Source organism: Ursus americanus, chromosome 2 (assembly GCF_024610735.1).
Source record: "Ursus americanus isolate L20-20 chromosome 2, mUrsAme1.1.p, whole genome shotgun sequence".
NCBI lineage: Eukaryota > Metazoa > Chordata > Mammalia > Carnivora > Ursidae > Ursus > Ursus americanus.
In genome coordinates this window covers 15,857,812-15,880,198 of record NC_142128.1, presented here as the reverse complement: position 1 = coordinate 15,880,198, position 22,387 = coordinate 15,857,812, and the positions used below count along the sequence as shown (strand labels likewise).

The window sequence follows — 22,387 nt, the reverse complement described above, 5'->3', positions numbered from 1 at the left end:
TAAGCCAGGCTCTATAGCAGGCGCTGGGGAGACCATAGGGAACCAAGCAGACATGCTTCTCGACCTCGTAGAGCTGAAGTCTAGTCGAGGAGACAGATGACAAGTACCAAGTGACACACGTGATGAGCTAATGGAGACCTTCCCGATGGCCTAAGTAAAGTTCACTCTTCCCCCTTGTTTCCCTCCATAGCACCTCCCTAGTCCCTCAAGGCACTTATCACTATTGCAAATAGGTGTTTATTTGTTGCTTGTTTATGTCTGTTTCTGGAACTGGGAGGCGAGCCCCTGAGAATTTGTCTGTCAGGTTACATGTTTGTTTTGCTGACCACTGTCTCTCCAGAGTCTAGAAGTCCGTGTAGCCTGCGGTAGGTGCTGGATGAATGTTTGTTAATGAAGGAAGGAATGAGGAAGAAAGGAAAGGAGGGAGGGTGAAAAGGGGGGAAAAATAGAGAAATAAGTTAGAGAAAGTGAGGAAGGGATGACTTCTAACCAGATAGTCAGTCTCTGTGAATATGTAACGTCGAAGTTGAGACTTAGAAGGTTGAGGAAAGAAAACAGCCAGGCAAAGGGCCTGAGGAGAGCATTCCAGGCAGAGGAGACAGCAAGTGCAAAGGCCAGGAGGTAGGAGGGGGCCTGGTATAGTGACCAAAAGGAAAGAAGGCCGGTAGGGCCGGAGTAGGGTGAGGAAGGGGGAGAGTAGTAGGAGATGAGGTCTAAGAGGAAGTAGGAGTCATCATGGAGGGCCTTGTAGGCCATGAAGAGGGCATATGGATTTTAAGGGCCTAAACCCCAATGTGTCCTCTGACACTTTCAGGATTTCTCTCAGGCATTTCAAATTTATCACCCCCTGAAGCAGACGCTGTGGGTGTGTTGCCCACATCCACTCGCCCCCCTGGGTAGACAGTTCCCAGACACCTGGGCTCCCCAGCTGCTCCCTGAGTTGCTGTCTGAGGGTGCTCTCGGGAGAAACGAGTGTGCTCCTGCCCCCAGCAGGCCTGAAGCCGGAGGGGGAGGTTCTGTAACCTTCGAGACAGGAATTGGTGAATAAATACTCCAGCTTCCTGGCTCTGAGGGGTCAATTCTGAGGTGTGTTCTCCACAGTGTATCAAAGAGTCCCCACTGGGGTTGTTCACAGTAGCGACCTTTTAATCAACATGGCCCTTATTGGCTTTTCTTCTTTCTTTGCCTCACTTCCCCTCACTTCCTTCCTGGGGTCACCTCCTCAGGAAAGCCCTTGCACTTGATTCTCAACTTCCGGTCTGCTTTAAAGGGACCCAAACTAAGGCATTGCTTAAATATATCCCCCTAAAATATTGTTTTCTGTTCTCCATCTCAGGCATGAGCCCAACTTGTCCTAATCAGATATCCAAGTCTGGCCAATTCTTCTAGAAAGGCAGAGGTACTGATATTTATCAATACCCTCCCTTCTTCTGTTCAGCCCTGTGCTGAGCAATGGGACTCCAGGGCTGAGTCAGGTCATTTCCTGCTTGGGGGTAATCTCTAGTCTGTTGGGAAGGCAGACCTGGACCCATACGAGGACAACACTATGTGCTCATAACTGTATCAGAAAAGTCAGAGAAGGCTTTCCTGAAGAGTTGACATGGGCTGGGTACTGAAGGTCCACATCTGAGAGGTAGGAGTGCGCCATTTGGGAAGCAGGGAGGCACTCTAAGCAGAACGCACAGCTTAGGCAAAAGTTTGAGCGCGTGAAAATACAGGGGCTGGGCAGGGCAAGGGAGTTGGAGGGAAATGGGATATCACCCCAGATTTGGTGTAGAGGAGCAAGGGGAAGGGCGGGCAGGAGTCAGGGGATGGCAGGCCTTGAACATGAGGCTGAAGAGCTCCTATTTCCTTTAGTATGATGGGGAGCGAGGAAGGGTTTCCGAGCAGGGGAGGGACACTGTCAGATCTGGGTTTGAAAAGGATCCCTCCGGGTTAGTCAAAAGGAGGAGGCTGGCTCAGCCACGCTCCCTAGGTCAAGGCTGAAGGGTAAGCATGGGGGAAAGGAGTAATTTTGAGCCTGGGGCAGTGGGGAAGGGGTGGGGGGCTAAGGCCCTGGAAGGAGTGCTCCTGAACTTAAAAGTGTCTGCTCCATAGGACGAGTTTTTGGCCTTGATGAGACCTGATTCAGCTAAACAAAGCTGGGGAGGGGGGACAAGACCTAGGGGACTTGTCGGCTCACTGCCCCTGAGGTAACCATTAATCCCTCCCGTGAGGAAATCCACGGGCTGGTCCCTTGAGGGCCAGATCCTAGGCAGAATGGAGGAATACACAGAGGCAGGCTCCGTACCGGGACTGGGAAACCAGAGGGTCCTAATTAACAACTTTGCTGACATCCTGGTCATTGCTGCTTATTTCCTGCTGGTCATTGGTGTCGGCTTGTGGGTGAGAAGTTGGGGTGTTGCTGGGGGCCAGGCTTCTGGGGCCAGGGGGGAAGGTCTCGGGGAGACCCCATGTTCAGTAGGGGTGGGATGCCTGGATCTTTGAAGAAGAAACCTGGGGCTGGGGGGCAAGCAAGTCTTTTGATAGCCTCAGGAAGGCCCAGCCAATACTCATTCCTTGTCTTCCCGCCTTCGGATTGGATTAGTTGAAGGGATGAGTGGATTTTCACCAGGGACAGCATTCTAAATGAGGTCTCTGTCCCCCTGTCCACACAATATCTGACCAGAAGCCCATCGTATCCAAGGCCCCAGGAAAAATCCGGCTGAATCCAGCCATGCTCAAGCTTGGGTAGTTGGGCACTAGGTTAGGGCCCGGGTTGCTCTAGATGCCTCGGAGGAGGCTGGGGCAGGGGGTTGGCTGGGAACCATCAAGAGAGCCCAGGGCTGGTTAATCTTCAGCCTGAAACAAGGCTGAGGAATGTGTTGAGAAGGCTAATGGGGTCCAAAGATGTGCTCCGAACCCAAGTCTCCCCCCCACTCCTGTCCCTCAGTCCATGTGCAGAACCAACAGAGGCACGGTTGGCGGCTACTTCCTGGCAGGACGAAGCATGGTGTGGTGGCCGGTGAGAGAGGCTGTGCTGTGGTGCGGGGAGGACGCCCGGAGAAGCAGCCTGGCTCACCCCCACCTCTGGCCATCTAGGTCGGGGCCTCCCTCTTTGCCAGCAACATCGGCAGTGGCCACTTTGTGGGCCTGGCAGGGACTGGTGCTGCGAGCGGCTTGGCTGTGGCAGGATTTGAGTGGAATGTGAGACCCCCTTTTTGCAGATAACCCCCACCCCAGTGGGAACCCCTGGAACTGTCACACCTGGGGAGGCTCCAAGCAGGAGGGATGTAAGAGTGGAGGTGGGACTCTCCAGCGGTGGGGTGTGGTTGGGCTTCGAGTGAGGGTTGCACGTCCAGCTTGCAGGCAGGGGGATGTCGGAGATGACGACTTTCAGGGCCTGCTCCTGACTTGCTGTGGAAGCCTGGACCAGCCACTACCCTCTGTGGCCTTGATTTAATCCTCTCTGAAGTGGGGTGAACAAAGATAATGAAGTGCTTGCTCTGATGCTCTCTGAAGCTGTGGCCTGTGTGGATCTCTGGACCAAATTAAAGTCCCTCACAGAAGTGGGAAGGAGACAAAGCTCTGGGACTGAGGCTTGTCTTTGAGGGTTGGGGAGATCAGGACTTCCTGGAGGAGGAGGTCTCTGCACTGAGTCTTGAGGGACAGAAGGTTTGGTTGGGTGGACAGGAGAGGGGAGGCAGCCCTTCCTGGCAGAAGCTGTGGTCAGGCTGAGGGGTCTGTGGTTGGATTCATGTGCTGGGGGGTGAAGGGATAGGGACCATCTTGGGAGGGACTGGCCGGGGGTCATGGCCTGGGAGGACCAGGTGGGCTCTAGTTAAGGGCCCATGGAGGTGTCAAGACCCTGTCCCTTCGTGTCCCGAGCCCAGGGACATCTTCTGTAGTTGCATTCTCTGGGTCCCCAGTGAGACCTCTCCTCGGCATAGCACGTTCAGGAGGAGGCCTCTTAGACCCTTCGGGGTCGAGGGCGCACTCAGGGCAGGATCTCAGCGGTCCTCAGGCGCCAGCTGTGCCCGCAGGCGCTGTTCGTTGTGCTGTTGCTGGGCTGGGTCTTCGCGCCGGTGTACCTGACCGCGGGCGTCATTACCATGCCGCAGTACCTGCGGAAGCGCTTCGGAGGCCATCGCATCCGCCTCTACCTGTCAATGCTCTCGCTCTTTCTGTACATCTTCACCAAGATTTCGGTGCGCATTCATGGAGGGCGGGGCGGGGCCCGGGAAGGGAGGGACCACGGGGTGGAGGTCTCTAGAAAGTCCTGGTGGGGGCGGGACCAAGGAGAAACTGCTTGTAAGAATCGTGTCTGGAGGAGGGTCTGGAAGGAATACGTTTGGGGGCCGCAGCCACAATGGGTGGGACCTGGGAAGGCCAGACCATCGAAAAATAAGAGACCCTTTGAAGCGTGGCCACGTTGGGTCGCGGTCTGGGCATGAGGTAGACCTGGGTCGCTGCCCGGGTCCCTGGGTCCTGACCGGGGCCATCGCTCCTTCCTCCAAGGTGGACATGTTCTCCGGGGCAGTATTCATTCAACAGGCTCTGGGCTGGAACATCTATGCCTCCGTCATCGCCCTTCTCGGCATCACCATGATCTACACCGTGACAGGTGGCTGTGGCAGGGGCTTAGGGATGGAGTGGGCTCGAGAGATGTTCTGGGAGCGCCGCTGAAGCACATTCTGCTCACTGAGTCCTGCCTCCCCATGCCCGGGTACATGAGCCTGGAGAATGGGCCATTTCTTTGAAATTTGCTCTCCAGGAAGGGGCACATGTTTCAAATTCGCACAAAGATCTCCACTGACCCAGGCCCGTTGCAGGAGGGCTGGCAGCGCTCATGTACACGGACACCGTGCAGACCTTCGTCATTCTTGGGGGGGCCTTCATCCTCATGGGTTACGGTACGGAGCTCAGCCAGGGGGGCGGGGCACAGAGCTCTCAGGGCTATCAGCCTGGGGGCAGAGACACCGCGCGTCTCCAGCCCTGGCGCGGGCGCCGGGTCCCCTGACAGCCTTGCCCTCACAGCCTTCCACGAGGTGGGCGGGTATTCGGGGCTTTTCGACAAATACTTGGAGGCAGTGACGTCGCTGACGGTTTCTGAGGATCCGGCGGTGGGCAACATCTCGAGCTCCTGCTATCGACCCCGGCCGGACTCCTACCACCTGCTCCGGGACCCCGTGACGGGGGACCTGCCGTGGCCCGCTCTGCTCCTGGGTCTTACCATCGTCTCGGGCTGGTACTGGTGCAGCGACCAGGTGCGGGGTCAGGGCTTAGGCCGGGAGGGAGACTGGGGCAGAACCAGAACCGCTGCGGGCGGAGCTGAGATGGGTGGAACGGGAACCCATCCGGGGCGCTCAAAAGCCCTGTCTGAGGGGTCAGGAACCTGGCCAGGGTGGAGCTAAACGAGACACAGCGGGATCCAGACTCTGGGTCTGAGTGAAGTTGCATTGCCCGCACCGCTGAGCCGGAGGCAGGCCTGAATTAGAGCCGCGCGCAGAGGCAGGGCCTGCGAGGGCGAGGTATCGGGGCTGGGACGCAGGTAGTCGAACGGCCGTCGCCGCAGGTCATCGTGCAGCGCTGTCTGGCCGGGAAGAGCCTGACCCACATCAAGGCGGGCTGCATCCTGTGCGGCTACTTGAAGCTGATGCCCATGTTCCTCATGGTCATGCCAGGCATGATCAGCCGCATTCTTTATCCGGGTAACGTCTGCAACCCCGCCCCCACCGAGAGTCCTGTGCCCCACCCAGCCCCTTTCTTGCGTATGGTTACAGGGGCCTATTTCCCCTTTCCGTTACTGTCCTTTGATTTGGAAATCCATCATCCAGTCCCACCTCCCACCAGAGGTCCCATCTGTCTTCCATTAGGATTTCCCGTCCCCACTTCAGGGATCTGTGCCCCCAGACCAGGTCCCGTCCCAGCCACGTCGTGCCCTCTTTCCCGCAGACGAGGTGGCGTGCGTGGTGCCCGAGGTGTGCAAGCGCGTGTGCGGAACCGAGGTGGGCTGTTCCAACATCGCCTACCCGCGGCTTGTCGTGAAGCTCATGCCCAATGGTAAGGGCTGGCCGGCTGCGGACACCGCCACTGCGAGGAGTCACCCCTCGCCAAGTCCGCACGCACCCTCCCGGGGATACCCTGGCGGCCGGGGACTCACGGCTCCCATCGGCCTGCAGGTCTGCGCGGACTCATGCTGGCGGTCATGCTGGCCGCGCTCATGTCCTCGCTGGCTTCCATCTTCAACAGCAGCAGCACGCTGTTCACCATGGACATCTACACGCGCCTGCGGCCCCGCGCGGGCGACCGCGAGCTGCTGCTAGTAGGACGGTGCGTCTTGGGTTTCCCCCAGGTCCTGCCCCACCGATCAGCCCCGGGGTGGGGGCAGGAACACTCGTAGGATTAGGGGGAGATGGGGAGTCCTGGGTGCAATCTCCCGATGGCCACCCACTGCAGGCTCTGGGTGGTGTTCATCGTGGCGGTATCCGTGGCCTGGCTCCCCGTGGTGCAGGCGGCGCAGGGCGGCCAGCTCTTTGATTACATGCAGGCCGTCTCCAGCTACCTGGCGCCTCCCGTGTCCGCCGTCTTCGTGCTGGCGCTCTTCGTGCCCCGCGTCAACGAGAAGGTGCGTCTGTGCGGAGGCGGTGAGCTTGGGGCAGAACTGGGACATCCGGAAGAGGCTGACACCCTCTCCCCCGGCAGGGTGCCTTCTGGGGACTGATTGGGGGCCTGCTCATGGGTCTGGCGCGCCTGATCCCGGAGTTCTCCTTTGGCTCGGGCAGCTGTGTGCGGCCCTCGGCGTGCCCAGCGCTCCTCTGCGGCATGCACTACCTCTACTTCGCCATCGTGCTCTTCATCTGCTCTGGCCTCCTCACCCTTGTGGTCTCGCTGTGCACAGCACCCATCCCACGCAAGCACGTAAGTGCGAGCCTCTGGGCAGGCAGCCCTCTCTACCCCTGGTCTGCCAGTCCACTTCCAGGAAGGCCCCGTGAGGAGGACGTGGATTTCCATCCTGAGGGGTCATGAGGATAGACTGGGAATCCAGTTGGAAGCTGCATTTGCAAAGCAAGCACAATGTTTTATTTAAATGACATTTATTCGAGGTGGTCTGGGGGAGGGTGGCTTGAAGACTGTGGGGGAGGTGATTAAAGCCCCCCCCCCCCGGAATGGCCCGTGGGACTCAAAACACGGATCTGATCCGCGGCCGAGAGGGACAGAGTACTCTCCTGAGGCCCACAGAAGGGCTTGGTCTTGTGCTGCTGCAGGCCAGGTGCCCCAGGGCAGGGCTGACTGGGGGCCAGGACAGAAGAGCTGAGCCGAAGGATGGGCAGGGCTGCAGGGGGGGTGGTAAAGGCAGCAGGAGGAAACTACATGAACAAACACCCACAGGAAGGAACACTGTTAGCAGCTCTAGAAGACCAGAGTCTCAAGGACTGCGATTCGAGTGTAGACGGGGACTTCGGGTAATGAAGCACGGGGGGACCAGGCCAAGAGCTTCAAAGACACAGCTGAAGAGCTTAGGTTTAGTCGGAGGGCAAAGGGCAGCCGTGGAAGGTCGGGTTTGAGGGAACTGAGTCTGAACTATGTGTACAGGGCGGACAAAGGGAGCTTAGGGAGTACCAGGCTGACGAGAGACAAGAGACTTTGGGGGAGGGGGACGGGGGGGGGGGAACAGCAGGCTCACTTGGTCCCTGCTCCCTCCCCCAGCTCCACCGCCTGGTTTTCAGTCTGCGGCACAGCAAGGAGGAGCGAGAGGATCTGGACGCTGACGAGCTGGAAGGTCCGGCCTCACCCCCTACACAGAACGGGTGTCCCGAGCACGCAGTGGAGATGGAGGGTAAGGCACTACTACGTCAGGAGCTGGGGAGAGGGACCAGGGGAGCCAAGTTCCCCCAAACTAACTGTACAGTGTCGATTCTTCCTAGAGCCCCAGTCCCCAGCACCAGGCCTGCTCCGCAGGTGCCTGCTCTGGTTCTGTGGAATGGGCGGGGCTGGGGCAGGTGGCCCCCCAGCCCCGACCCAGGAGGAGGTGGCTGTGGCAGCCAGGCGGCTGGAGGACATCAGTGAGGACTCGAGCTGGGCCCGTGTGGTCAACTTCAATGCCCTGCTAATGATGGCTGTGGCCACGTTCTTCTGGGGCTTTTACGCCTGAGGCCAACTCTGTTGGATACCATGAGCCACAGCCAGGGCAGGGCTCAGCCTCCCAGGGAATGGGGGTGAGGAGCCTGCAGTGGTGAGAAGGGAGGAGGGCAGGAGTGGGGGGGGGGGCCTGGTTCCCCTGCTCTCCACCTTGTCTCTGTCTGGGGCCCTAGTCCATCTGACTGGCAGTTACAGCTCAGGAGGCCCTTGGCCGAATGGCCACAGCAGCTCCCCGAAGCAAAAATAAAGCTGCCGTTCCCACATCCTGCTGTGGCCGAAGTGTGCTTGCTCCAGGCTCCCGTCCGGGGACCTGGGCCTCTATCTGGGCCGCTCACAAGATCTTCTTTTCCGGAGAGAGAAGCCATGTGGCCCTCCACTCATCCACTTCTAGCTGGTGCTTCTCAGTCTTCCAGCCTGCATCCTGCAGTCCTGGGGAGAGGTCATAATAAGGGCGCCGCTGGGACTGCTGGGGAGAAGGCTCTAGGGAATCTGGGGAGAGTGGTAAGGAGCAGCACAGGCCGGGTGCACGCTCTGTCCACTGCCCAGGCTCCTCTTGCCTCTGCTGGCTCATTTCTGGCACAAAACAAGGCTAAAACCTCAGCTGGCTGTAGCGAGGATTCGCTGACTTGGCACATGGGAAAGAGCTGGAATGGAACAGGTGCTAAAGGAAAGGCCACCATCACTCATTTGTGAGCCACGCCGCCACCCCCGCCCCCAGTTCTTCAGTGCCGATGGGGATTATACAGATTGTCAATACTGACACAGCCTCAGCATCCCTGAGCTCCCTCTCCTGCAGACAGGGAGACTGGTTAGGCAGGGGCTCTGGGGAGAAGGCCTCAGAGGCCAAGGAGCCATGGAGCTTAAGGATGTTACCTTTCAAGAACTTAGGGAAGAGCTCGTCCAACACTTGGTGTGTCTCCCTGACGATGACCCAGCTGTCCTTCTCAGGACCTGGAGGCGGGTGCAGAACCAGAAGCTGTCAGGTCCCCAAGTGGAACAGAGTCCTTCTCCCCGCCCCTCTTCGAGCCACCAGCAGTCTAGACTGTGAGGTGCTTACCTGCCTGTACTTGGTTCCTCAGTTCTTCCAGTTCTCTTGGCAGGGGCCCATTTCCCTGCAGGGCTTCAAGCACCAGTCCGTGTGTGGCAGCCCTTAGGATGGTTTCGGGGCCTGCCATCTGGCTCAAAACGACCTGCACCTGCCCTGGAGAAACCCAGGGACAGGCTGGTACTAGGGAAGGGCCACCTCCCCAAACCCCCTCAAACCTACCATCCTGTTTCATCCCTGTGTGCCCTGAGGCCTTGGCCTGACATGGATGGAGGCTATCTTTCACCCTTTCCCTTCCAACTTCATCTCCTGTTGTCCCAATGTCCTGGCCAAACTCAAATGCCCAATCTCTGGGGCACCTGGGTGGCTCAGTCGTTAAGCGTCTGCCTTTGGCTCAGGGTGTGATCCCAGAGTCCTGGGATCGAGTCCCACATCAGGCTCCTCTGCTGGGAACCTACTTCTTCCTCTCCCACTCCCCCTGCCTGTGTTCCCTCTCTCACTGGCTGTCTCTGTCAAATAAATAAATAAAATCTTAAAAAAAAAAAAATGCCTAACTTCCAAATACAACTTTATAGGAGACCACTGAGGCGGGTTTATGTGGCATGTCTAGTAAGAATAAGCACCTCTTAGCACACAACTAGCAGACTGGTAAACTCCAGTACATGTGTCCTCACCAGGTAACTCTGGATGGGAGAGAAAAGTTCTCTAGGGGTAACCAAAGGTCATAAATCTTGACTACGTTGCAATGTATCAAGTGCTTTACACAATCGCCTTACCTGATTCTCATAAAAACATGCAGACAATAAAGCAGGTATTGTCAGTCTCATTTTACACAGGGACCAAGCGAATCCCATTGGGGCATGCAGTTATAATGTGAATGTTCCAAGTCTTCGTCTAGAGCTCCCTCCAGGACACCAGGCAGCCTCTAAATTGTCCAGGGCTTGAGGCCTTGGAGCTGATGGAATGAGAAGCTGACCCCAGAGGGCTGGGAGAGCACGGCACACTTACTCTGTGACTTGTCCCAGCGAAGGAGGTAGGGTTCTTGGTGTCCCTCGACCAGCTGTTGCAGCTCAAAGACACTGAAGGGAAGAAGAGAGTGAAGTGGGGGAGGAGAAAGCAAAAGCAGGAGTAACCATGCAGTCAGCTGAACTGTCCTTACTTCATCTGTTCTTCACCTACTTCCCATCTCTCTCTCAGCCATTACCCCTGCATGCCACGTCCATCCTTCTTTTCTTCCTGCATCTAACAAATGTGTCCCTTATATCTACTCTGTGTCACACCCCTGCTGACCCCAAGTCTGGTCAGTGGCAATAAAGAACCTAGAATAGAGAGGTGAGGCCGGTCAGGGGAGGCCAGTGTGTTATCAGAATAAAGAGCATGTACGGGGAGTGGGGGTGGCAGCAGGGGTGGGTGGGAGACACGGGGCCACTTACCTGGAGATCAAGCAGTGTAGGGGGACCCCCAGGGATAGAGACAGAGACGGCCAAAAACCTGTGGGAAGCTGGAGTCAGGATGCCTAGCCAGGGGGAGAGGCTGGGAGACACAATACTTGAGACCAAGGGGTTGGGTCACCTGTCCACAGTGGCTCCATCTGATTAGCTGAGGTGGGGCCAAGGACGTCTCCCCTCTGAAGGAAGTGCTTCAGGACCAGCCGGAGCCGGCCTTCATTCAAGGTCTCCAGGACAAGGGCTCGGACTGCCCGGTAGTTGGCGTAGATGTGAAGGGCCGTGAGGAAGAAGAAACAACCGAGGCTGAAACTGGGTGGGAGAGTGAGGTGGTCAACAGGGGTGGAGGCCCGCCTGGGCACCGCCTCCCTGCCCTTGATCCCGGCTTACCTAGGGCAAGCAGACACCAGGGGAAGCATCAAGAGGCTGACCAGGAGCCCTGCCAAGTTTACCAGTGTCTCCTAGAAAATGGCAGAAGGACTGGGAGTTGGAGGGCTTCCTTCCAGGCCAGGGTGAAGATCCTTGAGTGCCTTTCACCACATTCCTCCCTGCCCCACCCAGTTCCTCCCAGGGCTCCCTACACTGATGAGGACGCTTAGTAAGTTTTTAATGAGTGAGCTGTCATTTTAAGATACCAGCTGCTTCTGTGTCTAGGTAGATACAGTGCCCTTGGAATACAGCTTCCTTGTTTTGCAAGAGTCCTTTGAGTAGCCCTACACGCAGGCAGGTGAATGTCCTCGGAATAAGTTCTTCTATTTGGTGGTTTAAAGACTGATCCCCCTGAGCCCCTTGGTATATAAACACTGGCAGACACATTTGCAAAGGGTTCAAGGAACCCCTCAGGAAGAAAGGCACAAGAGCCAAACCTCTTCCCTTGGGAATCCATGTCATCAGAACCCTCTGATGGCCTGACGGAGTTCACCCAAGGGGAACAGACACCAGGCCACCTGTCCCCAACTCATCATAAGGGAGGAAGAGTCTGGCTTGGTGCCCCTGATACTGGGATCCAAGGGAGAGCTGGTGTGGGCACAAAGCAGGCCTGAGGCTGGGAGAGCTCTTCCTACCCAACTGTCCTGGCAAGGGGGTGGGCTGTGGGTGTGACGGCAAATAGGAGCTTAGAGGCCTTGGCTGCGCAGGAGCAGAAGGACCTCCTCTCCCTCAGGTGGGAAGAGTCATTTCCAGCAGCCACATCAAGTGTCAACAGAGCAACACGAGCAGAAAGCAGGGGCCTGTACAGGACTGAGCACATGTCCTGTGTTGCCCTGTGATGTGTTCCTGCTTCTGCAGACTGAGGGGAGACCTGGGGCTTGGGAAATACAGCCTGGGGGTTTGGGGAGGGCTGGGGGTTATAAAGAGAGGAGGTGAGAGGCAGCGGGCATGAAGTGCAAGTCCTGGCTTGTACTGATTTCTCCCTTCCTAACAACCTACGGAAGAGATGATGGGGGAAGAATTACTGCAACCATTTCCGGAGAGCAGGGGTGTGCCCAAGGGCGCTCGGGGGACTGAACCTCTCTGTGACTTATTTCCTCATCTGTAGAATGGCACCAATGAGTCCCTCCTGGGTAAGACCACTGTAAGGATTTAATAAGTTCATATAAATGAAATACTTAGCATGTGGTTAGGGCTTAATAAATATTAGCTTACGTTAATATATATCTTAGCTTGTGTTAATATCGTTGAAAGGAGTTAATTTTAAATGAAAAAAATTTTCTGTTTAGAAACGGAGCAAAACAATTTAAGAGAAGGACAGAGTGTAGGACTAGACAGAACTCAGGTGCTTCTCTTCCTACTCCCAAATCAGAGCCCAGCCTGCCTCCCTGCTCCAACTCCCCCCAACCCCAATTCCGGCTGCTCACCTGGCTGCTATCCTTGGCTGACACATCAGCCATGTTGTTTCTCCTGGCCTGGTGCATGGTCAGGGCAGCCCGGGTGGCCCCGCCAGCTACGCTCACAATGCACTGGGGGGGAAAGGGAGAAGGAAGGTCAGAATGGCCACGTGCTGTGGCAACATAGGCGCTTCTGTGGCTGAGCCAAGGAAAGGACTCAAACCAGTTTGAGAAAACCAGGCATGAGGTGACCAAACAGCAAAACGCTGAATGCCGTCCCTGGTATCTTGTTCTCATCCCCACACTTCCACCAGGTTCACTCCCCTCTTGTTTCTGGAGAAAACTAAGGTGCTGCCTGTCATACCTCCCTGTGGCCTGGTCCCAAGGAACTCCATTTCTTTCCCCAAGGTAGAGGCCCAAAGACTGTTCTAGCCCACAACTTCTCTAGCCTATAACTTCTACTTTGGCTGTACCCGCCTCTTTGCTAAGCTCCCAGGCCCAGGCTGGTCTCCAACTTTATGCTTCCATTCTGTCTGCAACTAACTCCACTCCCTTCCTGTCCCACTGGAGGCCTGGTCAAGTCTTCCAGGCCACTTCAAAACCCACGGTGATGGCCCTGACCTCCCAGGGCACCTGGACCTCCTCAATCCCTGAGATCTAGGATGGCAGAACTCCTCAATGAGGGTCACTGATCACTGTCACCCATTTCATATTTATCGAATCTCTTTTTAGACGCTAGACACAGACTTAGTGCTGTGATGTAATTCAGATAGAACCCTTGCCCTCATGAAGTCTATAAATCAATAGGCAATAAATACACAAGTTGTCATGCGGGCAGAAATAATTTGTTCGAAGGTAAGAGGAATGTGGTCCAAAATGAGGCTGGAGTGACCAGATGGTGTGGAATCTGGCAAACCTTGTTAAGGTCTTTGGCCTAGAGCAACGAGGGCAGGCAAGTGACCTGATTTGATTTCCGTTCTTAACAGGATTCTGGGCTGCTCTGAGAAGTCATGAAGAGAGGTGAGAATGGAAGCAGGGAGACCAACTAGGAAGCAGCCATGCTTTTTTAGCCACGAGGAACCGCCAGACGGAGGTTTAGCTGAAGGGAATAGTGGGCGGGGAAGAGAAGGCTCGGATGACAGCCAGGCTTCCGACTGCTGTACCTGGGGTACGGAGGTACTAGTCACCGAGACTAGAACTCTAGAGAGGGTGGGAGGTGGTCAGGGAAAGTTCACGGCCCTATTCTACTCCTTTATTTGATAGGTGAAGAGACGGAGGCCCCAGAGGCAAAGCGTCATGCTTAATTTGAAACAGACGGCAGAGGTCACAATCGTAGGTCCACGGCTATAGCACTGGTTTCCTCTGGTGTCTCCTGCCCTGGGGTTGGAGGGGGTGCTCAGGGCAGTGTGCCTGGGCCAGGGACTGGTACCCGGGCTAAATGTAACCCACCACAAGGAACCGCTGTATCTGAAATGTCACTGGCGCCCTGTGGAGAAGCACTGCTCTCAAGTGATTTTGGACACATGGGCTTCTGAGACGGATCTTACACGGCTTCTGGAGTCCCTGCTCTGTGCCAGGTACTTAACCCTGTGGTGAAGACAGGCTACGCTCTCAACTGAACTTTGCCATGTCTCAGGTTCCTCACCCGGACGTGGCCAACCTGAAGGAACGGTGAGGGTGAGCAGCCTGGCAGAGAGGAAGAGCTCGCCTTCACCCCATGTGACCCTCCAGCCTCACCACCACTTCATGCTGTCTCGCCCCTGAACCTTGACCCCCACTGTTCTTTCTCCTAAAAGACATCCACCCTTCACCTGAAACTCATTCTTCAGGACCCAGGCCTAGGGAAGGGGCCCATCCCTTGACTAAGCCAGCATCCCTGCTCAACCCTCTTGTAGCCCCCTACCCTTCTCATCTGGAATACCTGTAGCTACAATGTTGTAAATATTTGTTTAATCATGTGCAGCTTTCTTCAAAAGAAAAAAACGGGAGGGCCTGTATTTGATGCCAAACATGCAGTAGGCACTCAGTAAATATTTTACTGGAAGAACGAAAGGTAGCCAGGGAGCTGGTCCCAAGATGCTGACATTGGAGCACACTTTCTATCTTTCCGCTCAGAGCTCCTCACCAATCCTGTGGTTTCAGACACCGTCTTAGACTGTCTAAGGCACTATCTGGCTGGAGGAGAATCAGAAACTGTGGCTGAGTTCGAGTGGGAAAATCTGAACCGTTTCACTTTGCTACAAGTGCTCTGAACACAGGGCCCAGGCTGGTCTCACTTGTGGGCCCCAGGGAAGCCCACACACAGCACCACGAAGGCAGGTATGGGGGGGCCCCAGAGGTGGATACCTTGGCCAGGTTGCTGGTACAGACGGTCATGGTGAAAAAGATGGGATATATGGGAGCCATAATCTCGAGGAACATGGCTACATCGTTGAGGATGTCAGCAAAAAGCCTGGGGGGGGGAAGGGATCAGAGATCAGAGGTAAGAGACCTTCATTATAGAAGACTTCCCTCCCCTCTGTCTCGGCCCCTCCTTACCTCCACTGCTTGGCATTGCAGTCCAGTCTACTCCTGTTGGGGAGGAGAGGTTGGTTTGCAATCTGAACTTAAGGAGAAAACACATTCTGTGGGCAGTGCAGGCCATCCTTAGGCTGAGGTAAGGTCTGAAGGGCCCAGCAAAATCCACACCCCAGGCAGACATCTCTCCCAACACCCCGTCGCTGATGCCTGAAATACCATTAGTTGGGAGGACCTTCCATGGTCACTTAGTGTCTCCCCCTCACTAACCCATGATGCGTCCGTCAGGGAAAAGAACTGACTTGTCTTGAGTTGCTCCCCACCCTCTGGCCCTCCTCTGGGAGAGGCCATCCCTGGGTCCCTCTGCCATCTCCCCACCCCCTCCTCCCACTTGATCAAGGGTACCCAGCAAGAAGTCCACATATTTTGGACTGCTAAACAACTACACTTAGTGTGACCCCCACAGGTTACAGAGGAGTAGCCCAGAGAGGGGACGTGACTTCCCTCAGATCACATGGAAAGTGGGGGCCAAGGGGGAAAAAAAAAAAGGCCAAGAGAAATAGGCAGTCTCTGACATCCAGGCCTAGGATATTTCTCTCACCAAGAGGATGGATGCCTCTTCTGCCAGGCAGAGGGACTCCCTGGCCCATGCACCAACGCTTAGGGACCTCTCCTCCAAGAGTCCGCTAGCAGGGGACGTTGGAACCCCCAGACCAGCTTTGAATTTGCAGCACTAGCCCTGTCCCTTACTTCGAAATCTCCTGGAAGGAAAAGGAGCATTCCTAGGTGGGGTATGGGGCACACATTAGAAACTCCTGCGGGAATAAATGGCAAAGGCAGGACGAGAACACGTGGGCTTGGTCTCGGGCTCTGCCCAATAAAGCAGCCTGATACTATTTGTGATAAGCTGTGCGACTTGGGTACGTGACTTCCCTTTTTAGGTGTGCTAAAATGTCCACATTCAATTCTTCTCTAGAAAGTTGTTCTGAGGATTAGAGATGATATGCAGAGAGCTTGTGAGGCACAGAGCTGTTAGCAGCGTAAGTGTTATTATACTTATTACGTGCCACAAGATACTATGCACTTTGCATAAACTAATCACTGAACACATTGTCGGTAGTGTCTGCCTACAATTAATTGCAGATATTAAATCACTCCTGAGGTGGCCCAATACTGACATGCGGAGGAAGAAGGCAGCACAAGATCCTTAATTCCTTCTAGATAAATGGTAATGCTGACTCCATGTGGGACAGGGATCCCGATGAGCTGCCCAAGTCCACCCTCCATTAGGCTCGGCAAAGGCCACTCAAGTAACTGAGCCACCAAAGTGGGGGAAAATCATTCCTTTTGAATTAAGCGTTGTCCTGTTCAGGATTCTCTTTCAACAAGCAAACAGAGGACACTTAGAACCTGGTGGCTGTATTTTTCCATGGTGGGCAGCAGAATGGCCTATCAGTGCTCTTGAAGACAGGTGCGACTGCAGCCATGGCTCTGAGACTTCACTGCGAGGGCGAGCCCCCGGGACTGGGTACTTACTAAGGACTCCTTAGCACTGATGACGTAACTGCTAATCTCCCCTCCCCTGGAGACTGGAGGAGAGAGGAGGAGCTGAAAATACAGCCAGGGATGAGTCAGATGTGACCCCCATCTGGGGAGAGTGGCCAGACCAGGACGACAAACTCACCCTTTCCACCAGGCAAAGAGGATGCGGCCCAGCATGCCAGTTGAATCTGGGGGAGAGAGGCACTGGTAAGGGACAAGGAAGAGCCTTGGGGGCTGCTGGACTGAAATGGCTGATTCATTTTGCGTCACTGCTCTTAGGAACTCAGTTCGGCACCATAAATATTGGATAGACGGAGCTGTAGGATGCGGTCAGAAGTGCCTAGACTTGGGGCGCCTGGGTGGCGCAGTCGTTAAGCGTCTGCCTTCGGCTCAGGGCGTGATCCCAGCGTTGTGGGATCGAGCCCCACATCAGGCTCCTCTGCTGGGAGCCTGCTTCTTCCTCTCCCACTCCCCCTGCTTGTGTTCCCTCTCTCGCTGGCTGTCTCTCTCTCTGTCAAATAAATAAAGAAAATCTTAAAAAAAAAAAAAAAAAAAGAAAGTGCCTAGACTTAGCAGTTCCTCAGTATGTCCCCAGGAGAACTCTGCACGCCAAGAGACATGGACCACAACTACTCTTTGCAGCATTGTTCCTGAACAGCCAAAGACTGGGAGGATGCAGAGACTCTGGTATATTCGCTCAGGGGCACATCAGACAGCAGCAGAAAGCTAATGCACAACTACCCACATCAAAACGGATGAATCCTAGTATTATGTCATAGCATGAAAAAGGAAGCCGTGAAGACAACAGACGGCAAAATATACTTTTCATAAAGCTCTAAAACGCAACAATACAGTATTTAGGTATATATATATATATATATATATATGGCAAAACTATTAAAAAAAAAAAGGAAAAGCAGGAAAGGAAATGCTGGGTGGGAAGTTGAGGTCATTGTTGATACTCTGGCTCTTAGGCTGGGCAATGGGTTCACGGGTGGCCATTAGACTATCAATTTAAAAAAAGGGATTTGAATTTCAGTTTGATGACAGATGGCTGGGGCTGTGGGGGAGAGGGAGAGGCCTCCTCAGGCTAAAGAGAGTCAGAGAAGTCTCCAGAATCAGCTAGACCTTCATTTGCCCAACAAACGTACTGGCTACTTACTTTGTGCCAGGTCTCATATGAGGTAAGCGGATACCGTGACCCAGAAAGTCATGGCTCCAGACCGAGAATACAGGGTAAAAGCAAACGGCAATCAGTATGAAAAACACTGATTCAGACCAAGGATCAGTTAACTGTGGTCTACAATCTTCCACTCCCTGTTTTATAAAGTTTTATTGGAACATAACTGTACCCATTCTTTACAGACTGTCTACAGCTGTTTCTGTGACACAGCGGCACAATCAGTGGCTGTGACTGAAACTACACAGCCTGCAAAGTGTAAAATATTTACCACCTGGTCCTTTACAGAAGGTTTGCCAGCCCCGGGTTTAAACCCCCTATACTGAGAGTAGCATGCATTACGTTCAGCAGGGGAAATCACAAAGGACTGTTTTAGAACCAAACGACTGGGAAGGCCTCATACAGTGAGCACTGGAAAGGAAAGATACAGTGGCCGGGGGCTCCTAACTTGTTGGAACTTGAGCGCATGGACCCTTAAGTGAATGCAAGAAGGGGAACTAGGTTGTGGGGAGGGATGGGAGTACCCTACAACATACAAAGATGGTGACAGGCTGGCCTTCCCCATTCTTCCCTGGAAAGAGAGGTACTCAGCCCTTGCCACAGCCTCTCTCCTTAGGCAGTGACGCCTTCGACCTAGATATCTTTACGCAACTCTGGGCCCGAGGAACACCAGTAAACACGCTGGTGGACACCTGAAATCCCTTTCAATCTTCACCACCATCCTATGAACTTCTGAGAGATCACTCCCTTTCACAGATGAAATAACTGAAGCTCAGAGAAGATACGTCAACAAAAACGGGCCATTTTATGAGAAAATCTGGATTTCCAGCTTTTCTGGAAGAATCCGAAGACATGGCAACACCGAGCCTGTCTTCCCTTAGCACCTCGGCTGGGCCCGAGCGGTGGCTACCTTACAGAAGGCATATGTACAACACATTTCTCATCCAGCCTGCTCTGCTTGTCTATTTCTGTCCCCTGTATGTCCCTGGAAGTAAGACCCACCAGGTGGCTTTACAGGCTTCCTCCATTACGTACTTCACCCTCTTTCTTTCAACTGTATTTTATTCTCCACAAAAATTTTATTCTTGCGCCCAGGAATAAGATTCTTGCATTGGATCAACTTGGTGACTCTGAACATGCCGAGATTACTTTTACTTGCTGCCGGCTCACTGGGCCAGACTCTTATTTATTTCGTCCCTCTGACTACACACTCATATCCAATAAGGTGTATGTCCTGCATACAAGGGCCACTGGGTAGAAAAGGGACCTACTCTATCTTTCAGCAGCAGTCTGCAGGGCCCTCGTCAGAATCTGGGAGTTGGCACCAGGATGCAATCAGGACACATACCCTCCCTGTATCTAAAAGTCAACACTGTCCACTAGACAAGGAAACTTAATTCCCACTTGCTCTTCTTTGCCTCACTGACAGTTAGCTGAGCTTTACGATCTAGAAACTTTTGAGGGGCGCCTGGATGGTGCAGTGGTTAAGCATCTGCCTTTGGCTCAGGGCGTGATCCCGGAGTTCTGGGATTGAGCCCCACATCGGGCTCCTCTGCTGGGAGCCTGCTTCTTCCTCTCCCACTCCCCCTGCTTGTGTTCCCTCTCTCGCTGGCTGTCTCTGTCAAATAAATAAATAAATAAATAAAATCTTTAAAAAAAACCAAAAAACTTTTGAGTAGTAAGGGATCAGCTGTCCACAAATGGTACAAGGCTCCACTCTAAATCCCACTGGCAAGAATGTGGTAGTTCAGAGTGGGACACAGGAGTCGGTCGGTCTGGGTCCAAATCCCGGCTCTACGTTCACTTAGGCAAGTTTACAAAAACTCTCTGAAAAAGGTATTAGTAATGGTATCTACCTAGTATGGCCACTGTAGAGATTAAGTTACATATTACATGTAAGTGCACAAAATTCCTGGCATACAGTGGTAGGCTATCAAAATACTAGCTGCTAGTATTACTATTGTTATGATAATTAACATCACATTCCACTGAGAGAGATCTGTAACTGAAAATGACTTCAAAAAATTCCAGGGGAGTTTCTTATATAAAGCTCTGCATACAAATTTCCCAGGTTTGACGGAAATGAGTTTGTAAACTCTTTTCTAGTTAAGGCTTCTTTTAATATCAACAATAGGCTTTAAAAGGGGGTAGCTTTTCCTATCTTAAAATGGTTTTATTTTTTTAATAATTTGAACACATATATGGGCAACATGTTGGTGGTAAGACTAGGGTGCTTAGAAATGACATGAAAACATCAATTACTGATCCATGTTCCTGCCGCATTTCAAACACTCAGCCAACAGGAGAGCAACAGAAAAGGTCCAAATTAAGCACAGTTTGCTGGTATGAAAATTAACCTGGAACGAAACCTCCTGGGTTTACCCATGCCCTACAACTTACTGGCTGTAACCCTGGCCAAGTTACTTTTTTTGTGCCTCAAGTTTCCTGATCTGTAAAATGGGTATAATGACAATACCTATCTCAGAGCTACTGTGAAGTCAGCATATTTAAAGACTGGCAAACAATAAACACTGTTTGTGTGAACTATTATTATTAAAAGAAGAGACAGCTAGGACAACAAGCCACAGAGAAAGGCTTCTTTCGAGGGGTGACTCACATTTGGCCAGTTTGCTCAGTCTTAATAAGGATGTAAGCAGGAGCCTCCGGATCCCTCCTAAAGATCCATGGAGACTCACCAGAGATGTGGCCAGGCTCATGCTAGGAGCAAAGAGCCTTCCCCTGGGTCTGTAAGTTCCCACTGGAAACAGTAATGAAAGACAAAGGACAGTGGAGAGAGCCATAGGCCCTCCTGATGTGGAACCCGTGGAACCTTTTCTTCTCTACCTCACTCTTTAGGTGGCATGGTACCAAACCATGTGTTTTATTTTTCATTAGTGGTTTTCCAAAAAGCTGTACACGTCCAACAGACGGTTACTACAGTTATTATTTCTAGCATCATACAGTATCCCTGAGGTTCTAAAATGCCTCTCCCCTTTCCCAGAACCTCCTCTTTCCTACTCAGGACTAACTACAAAATTGTTTTTTTCTAGAACTGAGCAATTTCCCCCATTTCAAGCAGCTGGTCGTTTTATTGAGTAACCGCATTCTTAGGCAGTGCTCCACAAAAAGCCTAGAGGTCAATGAGAGGGGATGATTAACTTAGGGATCTGACCTCTAGAAGATTTAAGGACCTCTGAACAGTATGGGGACCTGAGTGCGGCTGCAAGGCTGGTGCTCAGGATGAGGATATTCTGGTGGTGGGCGACTAATTAATCGTTGAATAAAACCAATAAAAATACTCTTTTAGGGACTGGGGAGGGTTGGCTCCCAGATCCAATCAGGAACGAGTCCATACACATACACATCACAGCCCAGAACCAGTGGCCAGAACACTGGGATGGGGGCAAGGAGGGGCTGGGCTTCCCAGTCGGAGGAAAAAGAGGCAGTGAGATAGGAGGGCTGACAGCAGCGACAGGTGAGGTTCCAGGGGCCCAGCTCACCTTTCACCAACCAGGTGGCAGTGGCAGCTGAAACTGAAGCTTTTGCGTTTCCCACCCCTATGCCCAGCAAGACTGCGTGGGTGGCCAGGGAGCCTGAGAGGCTGGAGGCAAAGGCCTGGAGAAGAAAAAAGGTGGGGTGAGGAGTGTGCGCAGCGGCACGGAGGTCTAAGTTCTATCATCAGCTCTCATAGATGTGTGACCTGAAACATGCCACAGCCCCGCTCTTGGCTTCAGTCTCCCATCTCTAAATGGAGAGAGGTGGCCTGCATGGTCTCCCTCGCCCGTGACTATATGCTGCTCCCTACCCCAGGCGGCCAGGCTGACCTGCACGGAATCCCATAGCTGGTAGGGCAGATAGTCCGGGCTGACGCTATCGGGGAAGCCCTGCGGCAGGAACACGGCCATGAGACCGGAGAGAGGTGGTGAAGCAGTCCTGGGAGTCCCCACTCCGCCGCCATCCCGTCCTTGGGGTTTTACTGTGAAGGGCCCAGGGAACCCCCACCAGCGCCACCCCCAAGCCTCCCACTGCAGGCTCCCGTCGGCGGCGACGAGGCAGCCGCGGGCCGCCCCGGAACCGAACTGTTCGGAGCACAGCTGGGGCTCCACGTTCGCGCCGTCAGCCATCTCCGAAATCTTCCTGCCGAACCTCTAAACGCGGAACGTGGCAGAACTCTATTTCCGGCTCGGCTACGGCGGCTCTCGAGGTGCAATCTTTCTTCGCGAAAAGGCCGCCCGCCTCTGCGTCCTCCTTTTGTGCAGCCCAGGATCCCACAATTTCTTCTGGGACCTCTAGGCCCCGCTGCGGACACCGCAGGGCTGGTCTCTGCCTTTGTACTCTGTAGCATTTTGTTGCTGGGCCGCGGGAGCAAGGGGAGCCCTTTAGCCCGCCAAGTCCTGGAGATACCTGCCTGCTTGTAACCCAAACTTTCAGCTATGGGCAGAAGGGAAGAGGGCATCCCTTGGGGAACCGTTGTGTTTGAGACCCAGTACAGACACAGGTTTTTTTAAATTTTGGGTAAGTCAGTGTCCCTCCCTGGGCCTTAGGTGCCTTTGTTGTGAAAGCAGGGACTATTACTCCTTATTTTATCCCTGGTACCTCACACATGGTAGGTGCTTAAAAGATAAGAATGAATGAACAAACGAACAAGTGCATGATGAGAAGTTGGAGCAAATGATCCCTGAGGTCCTGGGCCTTACCCAAGGCTGGAAAA

At 53.8% G+C, this 22,387-nt stretch overlaps 2 protein-coding genes across 7 annotated transcripts; one reads left to right on the top strand and one right to left on the bottom strand.

Moving 5' to 3' along the window:
* The first annotated feature begins 2,230 nt into the window (after positions 1–2,230).
* Positions 2,231–8,384, top strand: SLC5A2 (solute carrier family 5 member 2). Its single transcript, XM_045786087.2, has 14 exons — positions 2,231–2,385; positions 2,933–3,004; positions 3,082–3,186; positions 4,023–4,187; positions 4,498–4,603; positions 4,812–4,892; positions 5,017–5,246; positions 5,555–5,690; positions 5,935–6,042; positions 6,162–6,312; positions 6,439–6,607; positions 6,685–6,900; positions 7,690–7,819; positions 7,908–8,384. The coding sequence occupies exons 1-14, from the start codon at positions 2,260–2,262 to the stop codon at positions 8,132–8,134; spliced, it is 2,022 nt and encodes a 673-aa protein (XP_045642043.1). The 5' UTR covers positions 2,231–2,259; the 3' UTR covers positions 8,135–8,384.
* On the bottom strand, positions 7,060–21,851 carry RUSF1 (RUS family member 1). Of its 6 annotated transcripts, none has more exons than XM_087868541.1 (13): positions 21,501–21,851; positions 21,177–21,291; positions 16,639–16,684; positions 14,976–15,008; positions 14,784–14,889; positions 12,468–12,569; positions 11,002–11,072; positions 10,739–10,923; positions 10,600–10,657; positions 10,175–10,245; positions 9,179–9,322; positions 8,982–9,072; positions 7,060–8,599 (listed from the first exon to the last, which is right to left on the bottom strand). In XM_087868541.1, exons 1-13 carry the CDS (start codon positions 21,798–21,800, stop codon positions 8,509–8,511), a joined length of 1,413 nt encoding a protein of 470 aa, XP_087724667.1. In that variant the 5' UTR covers positions 21,801–21,851; the 3' UTR covers positions 7,060–8,508. The 6 variants fall into 6 exon arrangements, 5 of the variants coding, with proteins under 5 accessions (XP_087724667.1, XP_045642046.1, XP_045642045.2 ...); XM_045786090.2 differs by having other exon boundaries at positions 7,060–8,550; positions 8,995–9,072; positions 21,501–21,850; XR_015727033.1 differs by having other exon boundaries at positions 8,480–8,550; positions 8,995–9,097.
* Positions 21,852–22,387: the final 536 nt, after the last annotated feature.